Genomic DNA, 13,152 nt, shown 5'->3' with positions numbered 1-13,152 from the left:
AGTAAAGTTACAACAGTCTCAGAGAGTTAAGCAGCAGAATGCCAAACCTAAATGGAGCGAAAAGAGGGCTGGAAGCCCTCAGACCCAAGCTAACGGCTGAGGATGCTAATGAAGCTAATGCTAATCCAGGCAACATGCTATTTGATAACTGTCTGGAGGCATACAGGACCCCTGGCCTTTCTGGAAGAGGCGTCGACACTTGGACCGGAAGAGGCGTCGACCCTTGGACTGGAAGAGGCTTCGACCACCATCGACTTCCGAACCGTCGACGTCTGGACCGTCTGCTTCGGGACCAGAACCGTCTGCTTCTAGGCCAGAACCATCTGCTTCTGGGCCGGAACCGGAATTATCTGCTTCTGGGCCCGACCCATCTGTTCTGGGCCCGACCCGTCTGCTTCTGGGCCGGAACCGTCTGCTTCCGGGTCCGGACCGCCTGCTTCCGGACCGGTACCGTCTGCTTCTGGGTCGGAGGCAGAGCTGCTGCGGGAGGGGCTGCCTGGACAGGCTGGGCCAGATGCGGTGCGACCACCGGGGCCGCCGCTGGAACAGGCTGCGACAGAACTGGTGGTGCTGGAAACTGTGAGAGCAGGGAGGACAGACCGTCCACCTGAAACTACTTGAGGCTGAGCATCCGATGGAGCTGGGCCAGCTCAGCCCGGAGACCGGCGCGCTCCGCTGGGTGGACCCCGGGCTCGCTCCTCTGGCCCTGAGATGAGGGAGCCGCTGGCTGGACCGAGACCCTCTCCCGGCGGCCCGAGGAGGATAGAGCGTCCAGGCGGGATTCCTGGAAGCTGATGAGCTGGCGGAACCGGCCAAGCTCAGCCTGGAGACTGACGAGCTCTGTCAGCTGGGCTGTGGCCAACGCTCCTCCGCCTCTAGATGACGGAGGCACCGATTGGGCCGGAGATGGAACTGCTGGTCTGGCCGGGGGCATGTCCAAACTGCTGCGCCAAGCAGGGGCAGCGGCGAGCTCACAGCTCCGTCCCGGAACACAGGACTGCGGTGGAGCCCGGCGTCTCTCCCCACGCTGTGGACCAACCCCGGGGGAGCACACAGCCAGACGGGTGCCCACGTAACTGGAGTGATCCGAGAGCGTCTCTCGATCCGGTCTTTCATCAGGCGCTGGGAGGGTGGACAGGACAGCTGAGGGTGCAGGTCGGTGCCGTTGTCTGCGACAAGGTGGAGCTGGAGCTGGAGACGCCGGGTGGTGGCTCGGGGCGAGCCACCGGAGCAGGTACTCCCACGGGAGAATCTCCCCGCTGGATCCTTCAATGAGTCGGTCCATTCTGTCACGGCATGTGGGCGAGGTGAGCGGAGGTGAGGCGAGGATCCACACGCAGGGAGGAAGACAGGCAGACAGGTAGGACGTTTTATCATGTACTTTAATGAGGGACCCGCAGGACACTAAAACAATGGACCGACACAAGACACAGAACAGAAGGGGCTTAAATACACGAGGGCTGGGAGCTAAGGTGATTGGGAAACGAGAGGCAGGTGGGAGCAATTAATGAGACACAAGCCTGAACCAAAACGGGGAGACAGGACAGGGTGTGTCACCCCCTGGCTGAATGTTCTGTTAAATGCATTCTTCTGTATGTATACTTCTTGTGTTCTCTTGATGTATACTTGCACTTTGTTAAATAAAGTTATATCATGGAAAAGGTTCAGATATTCACATTTAAAGCTGCTGTCTGGAGTTTTCCCCTTTCAGGAATTATGTATGATTTATCAGAAATGTACTGTGATATAATCCAGGAAATATGTTTATTTTATTTTGCCCAGCCCGCCCCTGTCCCATAGAGCTCAATGTAATATGAAATGAGCACCGGTCAGAACTAACCAATAGCGTTAGACTGCTGCTTACGTACAGATGTCAATCACAGAGCGTGCTCGAGTGTTTAAGGATGTACCTCGGTTGATGCATAGTTGGCGACTTTTCTCATGGACAAGTAGGTCTTTAAAATATAAACATATGAAAACTGTCGGGATGTGGGTTTGGAGGAAGGTTAGGACCCAAGATGCAGAACCAGAGACATGAGGCAGGAGGTGGAAAAAACGTAAAATCCTTTATTAAGGAGTAAATCCAAAGGAGGCAGGGAGCCAAAAACCAAAGTCCAAAAAATCCTAATATCAAAACCTGGAGAAATCCAAGAACACAAGAGACCTAGAGAGATACTAAAACCTAGAGTGGGGGATGAGACGAGGCTGACACAAACAATGGACCAACAACACAGAGAGACGCAGACAAGGTTATATACACAGGGGCGGGATGAATGGGAAATGAGCTGCAGGCGCGTGAGGAGAGAGCCTAGTGAAATCAATTAACTAATCAGGGAGAGGAAACTAAGCTGAGAAGGTAAAATAAACATGACCTATGAATAATAACCAAAACCTAAAGACTGGGAGAACAAAATAAAGATCTCAGGAGAAAAGGAGAACTAATAAACCGATGGGGAAGGACCAAGGAACCTAGGAGAAGAAAACCTGAACCTATGAGAACTATAGGGAAAATCTAGTTAGATAATACAAGAAAACAAGAATAGGTGAACCTGGGAAACCTGGTGGGTGTCATGGTCTGCCTCTGCGTCTTCCCTCATGTGTCTCCTCGTGTTCTCCATCCCTCTCTAGGTTCCCCTTTTGTGTCTCATAAGCGCCCTTATGTGTCCTTTGTCTGCGTCTCATTTATGTGCCTCTTTGTGTTCTTCATGTGTCTTCTGTTGTAGCCCTTTAGATCATTCCTCCCAGGACCTGTGTTCTTTCGGTCATCCCCAGCCCCTCCAGGTGTTCCTTCACGTTCTGTGTCCTTGTAGCTCCAACCTTCTTGTCCCCAGCTCCCTCCTGGTTTTCTTCATGTCTCTTAGTCTCCCCACCTTAGTTTATGTAGGTCTTTATTTCAGGTGTGTGTGTGTGTGTGTGTGTGTGTGTGTGTGTGTGTGTGTGTGTGTGTGTGTGTGTGTGTGTGTGTGTGTGTGTGTTTGTGTGTGTGTGTGTGTGTGTGTGTGTGTTTGTGTGTGTGTGTGTGTGTGTGTGTGTCCTTCCGCAGTCAGGTCTGGTGTCCTCCTCTGCTCCTCCTCTCATTATTGCTTTCACCTGTGCCAGTTCCCCACACACCTGCTCCTCGTCTCCTATCACTACAGCCCCAGCGTATAAAACCCTCTCCTAGTCTCAGTTTTGTGTCGGTCCATTGTGATGTTATTCTGTCAGTCTCGTCTCGCTTTTTGGATTTCTAATGTTTTTGGTACTTCTTGAGTCTTCAGTGTTTTTGGATCTCCAGATCATTATCTGGAGTTTTGGGCTTTTGGCTTACTGCCCCTTTCGACTTATTTTGTTTTTGGTACATCCTACAAATAAAAGGATTTTTCTTTATATTCAACTCCTGCCTCATGTCATCCTGGATATCTGCATTTTGGGTCCTAACCATCCTCATATCGTGACAAAGGGAGCTGGAGGCAAGAAGGGGCACAGGAAACTTAAGGGGAGAACCTGGAGCTGGGGAACAAGGGACACAGAACCTGAGGGGACACCTGGAAGGAGAAACCAGGAGGGGGCTGTAGACAAGGGGACACATGAGGAACACAAGGAGACACATAAGGGGATCCTAGAAGGGGATGGAGAACACCAGGAGACACATGAGGGAGACGCAGACGCAGACCATGACAAAAACACAACATAACATGAGCATAATAATTGTAAAACAATGTGTGTTAAGTGTGTTTTGTTGGCCAGAGCAGCGCTTTCGTGAACGAGAGGTGTTGCTTTCGAACTTAAATACAGAAATTATAGGTCCTGATGTGATTCGCTTGTCAGCCACTAGATGGTGCCATGATCAGATAAAAGAAAAAAAATATGGACAGCTACTTAAGCATTTTTAAGTTACTTAAAAAATTCCAAACCACATAAGGACCTAAAGATGAAACTGAGTCCTTTTTATTTAAAATGTATTACCGAGCCTGGAGAACTATTGCCCACTATGACTCAAACATTCTGCAGTTAAAGTCTGGCCCCTTGTATAGCAATGGCCAAATTTATTGTACTGTAAATATCCTTTTTCAATAGACAATGACAAACAATAAGTAAGAACCCTCCACACCGTTCTCGCACACCTGGAACAACCAGTCAAGGCAAGGCAGCTTTATTTGCAAAGCACCTTACAAAAGTATAAAACCAGTCAAAGTGCTTCACAGAATTTAAAAGCATTCAAAACAATACATAACATAAAAAGCATAAAAACTAAAGTTTAACAACTAACATTATAAAGACTCTCGTGCTGAGTTAAAAGCCACGTCATAAAAATGGGATTTCAAAAGCGGTTTAAAGCCAGACAGTGAAGAGGCCGACCTAATGCTCAACGGCAGCGCATTCCAGTGCCTAGGGGCCGCTACAGAGAAAGCCCTGTCACCTCTGAGCTTGCACCTTGTTTTTGGGACTTCCCTGAGCATCCTATCAGCCAACCTCAGAGACCGTGTAGGTGAGTAAAAACCAGTAGCTCAGAGAGGTAATCTGGAGCAAGGCCATGCAAAGATTGCAAAGCCCATAAAAGCACCTTGTACTGGATTCTAAAACGAACAGGCAGCCAGTGCAGTGAGGCCAAGACAGGAGTAACATCTTTTTCGGCCCAGTGAGCAGCTGTGCAGCAGCATTCTGCACCAACTGAAGACGCGAAAGGTGGGACTGTGTAACACCAAGGTACAAAGAATTACAGTAATCAAGCCTTGATGTAATAAAGCATGAATTACTGTTTCAAAATCCTTTTTACAGCAAGATTTTTACTTTGGCAATCCTTCTTAACTGATAAAAACTACATTAAGTCACCGCACTAATCTGCCTGTCCAAAACAAGATCCCCATCCAGTACAACACCCAGGGAAGTCACCATCAGTTTCAAGAATGGGGCGAGCTGACTGAGGTCCACTGCACCCACCCTGGACAAAGTACTTGGATCAAAGACTACAACCTCAGTTTTTGTAATCATTAAAAAGAAGGAAGTCAGAGAACATCCATTGCCTAACCTCAATGAGACAATCTAAAAGAGACCACAAAGCATTATTGTGGCCCCTCTTAAAAGGCATGTATACCTGGGTATCATCTGCATAGCAGTGAAAATGACACCCATGTTTCTTAAAAATCTAGCCAAGAGGTAGCAGATACAAAGAAAACAACAATGGGCCCAATACAGAACCCTGGGGAACCCCAAAAGAGAAAGACGCATAAGAGGAAGTAAAATTCCCCAATGAAACACTGAAGGTTCTGTTAGCCAGCCAGATACGTTTGTAAGGCTGCTATTTGTGGACTACTGCTCTGCATTCAACAACATTCTCCCCAGCAGAGTATTCCACAAGCTGTCTGACCTTGGTCTAGAGCAGTGGTACTCAACCTTTTTTCACTGATGTACCCCTGTGAAATATGTTTTTCAACCAAGTACCCCTAATCAGCGCAAAAACATTTTTGGTTGTAAAAAACAAGACCTTAAATAGGTGCCTTCAGTGACTGATTTATTCAACTTTGAAACTGATAAATAAGTACAAAATTCAACCATTTGGGAAAAAAAAAACTATTTTGAATATTTTAAATGTTAATACTCCATAACTAAATGTATTGGAAATATTTTTCATCACTAAAATGTGATTCTAATTAATTAATTGAAAACAGTCACCATAAAACTATTTAAAACCATAAGATTACCCATTGAAAAATCCATAAATGTGCAAAACACTGCACATTTTTTGTAGTATCTCTTGAACTATTTGGAAAAAATATATATATAACTAGAAATATTTAAAAATATATATATCAAACACAGGATAAAGAAATGATTAAGCTAATTATAATTAAAGATTTGTGCTCATAAAAAGCACATCAACATAAAGTGTTCTCTTTTGGGATCATAGTATATCTGTTCTCTAAAAGAAATCATCAACGTCATTTTAAATAACAATTGCTAAAAACAAATGTAAATCTCAAAATATATTTTTAAAAATCAAAAAGAAGACTGAAATCTTAACATTACTGCACTGATCAGAGTGTTTTTACAGACTTTAGTGAGACACTTGGGCTTGTGCTTCACTGAGGATCTTTTTCATCCTTGGTGGCAGGGAGGCAACTGCTGTGATCAAGCTCTTTTTTAGACACAGTCTGCTTCTCTGATGTACCCCCTGGAGTTTCTTTACATACCCCCAGGGGTACGCATACCCCCATTTGAGAAAGGCTGGTCTAGAGCACAACATCTGCCTCTGAGATACAAGACTTTCTAACAAACCAACCACAGTCTGTTAAGTTAGGCCACCACCATTCCTCCTCCCTTTCCCTCAGCAGAGGAGCCCCACAAGGCTGTGTGCTGAGTCCCTTCCTGTACTCCCCGTACACACAAGCCTACCCACAACACCAACACTATCATTAAGTTTGCTGAGGATACAACTGTGGTAGGCCTAATCAACCAAGGAAATCAGAATCAGAATCAGAATCAGAATAGGTTTATTGCCATTGTCAGTGAACAAACAATTCACAAACTAGGAACTTGCTTCGGTACTAATGTGCTACATATAACATGAATAATAAGATTAAAAATAGAATAAAATATAATAAAAAAACTAGAATAAAACTTTCAGTGATAAAAAATGGCAGGCAATGGTAACATGGCAGGTAATGGTAACATGGCCGATAACGTGACGTTGTGTCGAGTACAGAAGACGAGCATGGTTGTGTGTTTATAATCTATTCACAAGTCTAACGGCAGATGGAAAGAGTCAGTGTAAAGGGAAGAAGTGCAGCAGCTGGTGGACAGTAACAACCTGACTCTGAACACCAACGAAACCAAACAAATCATCATTGACCCAAGAAGGAGAAAGGTGGAGCACCAGTGACTCCCAATAAGGGTGTCACAGTTCTATTTCCTGGGCACAAACATCACAAACAAAAATCACAAACAACAGTGATTCTGCTGGACAGTTACCGTAGTGCACTACAGCACCTTTATCCAGATACGTCAACGAGTGGCTGTTTACATTTATATTATGTTTACTTTATTTTTCACTTTATAATTTAGACTTGTTTAATTACCATGTTTACATTTATACTTCTAAACTGTTTTCACCTTAAACTGGCTGTATATGCAAAAGATGGTTGTGTGTGTGTGTGTGTGTGTGTGTGTGTGTGTGTGTGTGTGTGTGTGTGTGTGTGTGTGTGTGTGTGTGTGTGTGTGTGTGTGTGTGTGACAGACGGAGAGCAAGCAAGCGAGTATGTGTATGACTTCTATTTTAGCCTTGTTATTTTATTTTATTTGTATTTTATCACCTCTTTCTGTGAGCTGTCTTTAATAAACGCAAAGTCAATTTTGCTGCACACCTGTGCAATGACAACAAAATGATCTTGAATCTTTTTAATCTTGAATTATCACATTTTTCTCAAGTTATTAAAATGTCTAAGAAAGAAGTAGAACAGAAAGTCTTTTTATCAACAATCTCAGGCAATATCCATCGAAATGTTGTTGAAACTGAATTAAATTATGTTGTTGAAGAATATTGGCAGCTTCATAACATATAACCAGTTCTAAAACATATGGGAGCAGGTCTAAGTCTCTGGGCCCTTATAGACACCATGGAGCCCGTGAGGAAAAAACACATTTACTGATTTTTAGCAAATGGTTTCAAAGCCTTCGCCATTCATGAACGTTGTTTTACACATTTACCTCTTCACTTATTTCCAGTAATGAAAGGGAGTTTGATGTGTTTGTTATTTTGCTGGAGGTTGAACGTTATGATGAAATACTTGTTCGAAAATTGCCCTCCAAAGTCTTTTTGACCTTACCGGCCATCCAATGATAAGGTCTTACTCGAACACAATAATACTGCTTGTTTGCAATGATTTAGGTATGTACTGCCCCCTACCGAGAGGGAAAATACACACCGCCACTTTAAAAAAAGATAAGTTACACAGAACTTCTCAGACAGAGAGTGAATTATTCTAACGCTACGGTTTGTGTAAATGTGTACCTGTTGTGTTCAGGATGAGCCATGCTCGTGGGAAGGCTGAGGCTGCTGAACGAGTGGCTCAGAAATCCATGGAGGAGTGTCGACTGGCTCGGATAGCTGCCAAAGAGCTCTCGCCCTCCTTTCACATCTATGGAAATGGTGAGACACACTTCTTTTTCTGTTTATTAAAGCTGTAAAAGTAAATTTTGTTAAAATTAACATGGATCTTAGTATTTTAATTCCCTCCTCACCACATGCTACAATATCCTCTAAATAGTTGTAAGTGAATAAAACTAGAGGCCAACCGATATGGGTTTTTCTAAGGCTGATGCCGATACCGATTTTTAAAGATTTTCGTTGCCCATGACCAATATCTTATTTTTATTAAGGCCAATATATTTATGTTTTAGCAGCACATTGATTGTGAAAGACACCTGAACACTCACTGTTTGAAATATAAATTAGATAAGTCAATAAATGTCTTAATATTTATTGAACTTCAAATATAAAACAAACTCAACACATTAAAAAAATGTTGTGTTGGGTTCCTTCGGGTCCTTTTGTACTTGTGTGGCAGCAGTTAGCCACACAGGTGCCTGATTTTATTTATTTATTTATTTATTTTTATCAGCTTTTAAAAATAATTTTGGCCAATGGCTGATATAGAAAAAAATTACTATACCGGCCCGATATATCGGCCTCTAAATAAAATGAAGAAATAACAAACCGCAGTGAGCAGTGGGACTAAACCTGTTTAACCCCTTAATGCAGGTTGTCGCAAAATAGCATCAAACCTGCAAATGCAACTAAAATACTGCATGTACCTGAAAGAAAATTCACAAGTGAAAAATAATTTTATAATTCAAAACAAATTCAGGCGTTAAGCTGCCGAAATTGTCGGAGACAAACGTTCATGTGGCAATCTTTAAAAATAAACAGGTATAGTTATAATAGAAAAACAAAACATTAATATCCTTGTTACGCTTAAAAACACTGGTGCTGCAAAAATCTCCCTGCCTGTTTAGTTAATAACTTCATCCCTGTTCAATCTGTCGTGAAAATAATCAGATTTGATTTATTCCACCTCAGTTGAATTCTTTAATTAATCTATTTATTTGCAATTATCAGCAGAAACTGACCTTTTGTTCATAAGTTCCTGCTAGTGGCCGTGTCAGGAATAGGTTTTAGATCTTGCTCCTTCCATGTGAAGCAGGGGTCTCCAACCCGGGTCCTGAGGCGCTGGACATGCCTTTGTTTGTTTGTTTTTAGTATGGCAAAGTTTTGATGACACCGTATCTCATTTAGCCTCTTTGGTTTCATTTCTTTAACATTTTTTAGGACATACACCAAATATTAACAAACCAACTTCTGAAATTTGTACTACAAAAATATAATGTATTTAAATTATAATTTATGTCAAATAAAAACTGAAAACTTTCAGAAACTACAAAATAACATTTTACCCTGTGGTGTGTTGCAACAAAACATAGGAATTTACCTTAGCTTTAGATATGTGCGGTATTTTTATGTATTTGTAAATAGTGTATAAGAAAATGTCCTTCCTCTGTAGAAGAGTCAACACATCGGTTGAAGATGGGGCTGGTTTTATTTAGTTTAATGACTTTTAAAATGACTTTTGTTTTTTTAATTCCTGTGCTGATTTATTTAATGCAATGCTTAAACAGGTTTGATCATAAATACACACTGGGTTTCTACCTCTCTATCCAAGTATTTTGAGTCTATGGTGATCAAATGTGGAATAAAATTCTGTCATTTTTAGCTTTTCACTGTTCCACCTTAAACTCTTCTAGTTACATTTGATCCAGCTTCCCAGAGAGAGCTTCTTTATTACAGCTAATTAGTAAAAAACTGAACAACCTACTTTGGCTGTTGTAACTTAAAAAAAACACTAAAGCATGACTCATTTTCTTGATTTAGACAGCAGGTTTGCTGGGTTATTTGTTTTCGGACACGTTTTGAAGACATGAAAAAGGCTTTTTATTAACACAGCTTTCTGTGTATCAACACCTCCATTCTAGTTTATTTAGCAGCTCTGATCTCCTTGTGTTACCCTGCATGCTGGTAACACTTAGACACACTCACACTGTAAACTTTGGCTGTGAACTGATGCCAAATCAATTCACGGCTGCTTTTCTGATCTCATAGGGCTCGAATGTCAGTCGCCCAAACACCAGGATGCCAAGGACAAAGACCATGAGGTCATCTCCACAGGAACAGAGAGTCCTGAGCTGTGCACTCCGGGCACCACGCCGCCTGTGATAACGCCTGATCTCAGCCCGGTGCTGAGCGTTCCTACCTCGCCCCCTCACACACCGCCAAAACACACCCATCGGCCCAGAAACGCTTGCTTTATGCGACAGAGTGCCGTGGACGATCAGGGCGGGGCTGAAATTCAGGTGTTGGTGGAGGGGCGGGGGATGGATCTGCCAAGATCCGGTGCCAACAATTGGCCTGATGATATGTATCCAGACCAAGGAGGCAGCAGCCGTTCCACCACACCTTCGCTTCTTGAGGAGCAGGAGGGCCAGACCAACGGCTATGAGCAAACCCCTTTGTCCAACCACAAACTGCGGGAGAAATCCTCGACCAATCACAAGTCCTGGGAGCACGCCTCCTCCCACAGAACGTGGGAGCACTCCTTGTCCAACCAAAAGCCGTCCAAGCATGCCACCTCCAATCACAAGTCAAGGAACTACCTGTCCTCCAATCACAAAACATGGGATCATTCTTCCACCAATCACAAGGCCTTTGAGCATGCCTCTTCCAACTACAAGCCGCAGGTGCACATTTTATCCAATCACAAAACTTTGGAACATAACGTGTCCAATCACAAGACTTCTGAGCATGCTTCTTCCAATCACAAGCTTCAGGATTTTAGCAACTCCAATCACAGTGGGAAGGACCACATTTCTTCCAGTTACAATGCTCGAGAGCATGTCTACTCCAACCACCATCCAAAGCAGCACAACCCCTCCAACCACAAGATTAATGAGCATGTAGTAATTGACCAAAGGCTAGATGGCCTCACTGGAGCGTGGACTCCAGAAAGCACCCTCCGTTGGAGCCCTGCCCACTCACGCCTCACGGCGGAGGATGAGGAGAGGACCAATGACTATACAGTTGACATGAGGCTCCATTGTCCAGATTCGCAGACAACTCAAGGGTTGGGTCAGGAGTCCCCCACCCAAAAACACAGCAGGCTGCGATCCCGAGGCCTTCGGCCAGTCCGGGAAGGATCCGTGGATTCAGTACAGATGCTGGACAACCTGAATGTGGGGGCAGAGCTGGAGGAGAGGCCGCTGCACAGGGACCTCACCCTCTCCCCACCCCTAAAATCTCAACCCATCACTCTGGAGCAGGAAGGAGAGCTTCTCACCCTCCAAACAAACTCAGTGAGTCCACACATACAAAACCACGACTAATCCCAAGAAATAAGTACAGAAAATCTAAATATGGTATTTGCATGACCATCGCTTGTATTTGCTGATGATACCTGCAGTCTCTGCCTCAAAAAATAGGGCAACAGTAGAACAAACACAAGACTGAGAGTTCACATACGCCCCCCTCAGGGAGACAGAGGTACTGCCTGCCTCAGTCCAGGGCCCTCATTTATTAACCGTACCTACAAACAGATCTGTGCGTATTTTGTGTGTAGAACCGATTTTATGCATTGTGTGGTATTTATGAATTTGTACTTGTACGTAGAAATGTTCCTAAATATAAGAACAGCTCTGACCACACGTACGAACACCATCTAGTGGTAGAAGGGGTAAACTGCATTACTACTAAAAATGTAAAAAATAGCCCGTTACGCTACTTCACTGCCGGTGGAAAGGAACTCATCCACCATAAAGGTGGCTGAATGCTGCGTAGTAGCTTTTTTCTGCCGTTTCACAACGTTTTTACGTGTAGTGGACAGGAGGGGTCCGAGTGAGGAGATGAAGGTGTGGATAACAGTCTCATGTTCAGAATGTGACAGAATTTGACTCAGCTTAGCAATGTTCCTGAGCTAGCAGAAGGAAGAGCGAACAAGAGAACTGGCATGAGAATACAGGGTGAGACCTGGGTCAAAGGTCACAAAGATTCCTGACAGAGGGTTAACCATAACCCAGTTCCCTCCATCACTGTGAGTCAGAAGGTCATTGGAGACCCTAAGAAGAGCTGTTTCGGTAGAATGAGCTCTACCAAAACCTGACTGGAAACTGTCATAGATGTTATGTTCATCAAGAGCAGCTGTTAGTTGTTTAGCCACAACATTTTCCAAGATCTTGGAGATGAATGGAAGTTTAGAGATGGGTGTGAAGCTGCTATGGAGAGATATAGAGGCAGTAGAGACTCACATGGCAGCACATGAGGATGCAAAAGGTGAGTTTGTATAATATGTCCCTTTTAAATGGATTCTAGACAGTTTTAGCTTGCTTTTAGCTCCCTACTGTTGTGTTAGTGGAAGCAATCTCCTCGCTGTTCATCCGTCTTTTTACACTTTAATCTAACAGCTGTCTCCTCAGCCCTCAATGGCTTCTACAGGAGCGGTTCATCACTAAATCAAAAATATCAGCTGCGTTTACAATCTAAAGCATGCAGGAAACGTGCTGAAGGCAGACTCAAGCGCCGGCATGTTAGTCCCACTAAGTCCAACAGGGCCTGGGACCAGCACGCTCATTAAAGCTTCAAGTTCAGTTGGTGGGGTCACATTTCTATAACCTGTAAAGGATCATTTTGGTAGATTAAAAAAAAAAGATCCAAAATATGAAAATGTTGCATAGTATACAACTATTATAAGCCTTTAACAATTATTTTCAACTCTAACATACATTATTTAGTATTCTAAGAGGGATTTGCATAATTACATTTGATTTTTTTTTAAGGCTGGGATCCTGTGTCCTCTTACTCAGACCTGTTTTTGTGTCTTAGGCACCTGATTTAAATTTATGATCTTGATTTCTTTTTTTGTTTTAGCTATTTATTTTAGAAAATTTGTCATCATTGTTTGTTTAATTTTGAACTACTAAATTATTTTATGGTCATGAGGTCTCACTGAACTGAAATAACTTAAAATAACTCACACCAAATAAAAATTCTGGTTTCAGGAGGTTAATTAAAATGAGCTATTTTGGATATTAATAACACTGGTCATGAAAACTGATCCACAATACTGCTTGGAT

At 43.3% G+C, this 13,152-nt stretch overlaps 1 protein-coding gene and 1 long non-coding RNA gene across 3 annotated transcripts in view; one reads left to right on the top strand and one right to left on the bottom strand.

Moving 5' to 3' along the window:
• LOC139071755 (uncharacterized) overlaps positions 1 to 13,152 on the bottom strand; it is a 46,748-nt gene that overhangs the window by 6,749 nt on the left and 26,847 nt on the right. The gene's annotated exons all lie outside the window — the stretch shown is intronic.
• jph3a (junctophilin 3a) overlaps positions 1 to 13,152 on the top strand; it is a 32,018-nt gene that overhangs the window by 16,307 nt on the left and 2,559 nt on the right. For both annotated transcript variants that reach the window (XM_015954029.3, XM_015954028.3), the window contains exons 4-5: positions 8,001 to 8,125; positions 10,133 to 11,379. In XM_015954029.3, the coding sequence (XP_015809515.3) occupies positions 8,001 to 8,125; positions 10,133 to 11,379 (1,372 nt within the window). The remainder of the gene's footprint in view (positions 1 to 8,000; positions 8,126 to 10,132; positions 11,380 to 13,152) is intronic.

The sequence above is a fragment of the Nothobranchius furzeri genome, chromosome 9 (genome assembly GCF_043380555.1).
Source record: "Nothobranchius furzeri strain GRZ-AD chromosome 9, NfurGRZ-RIMD1, whole genome shotgun sequence".
NCBI lineage: Eukaryota > Metazoa > Chordata > Actinopteri > Cyprinodontiformes > Nothobranchiidae > Nothobranchius > Nothobranchius furzeri.
Note: the sequence above shows the minus strand (reverse complement) of the source record. Positions and strands in the feature narration are given on the sequence as shown.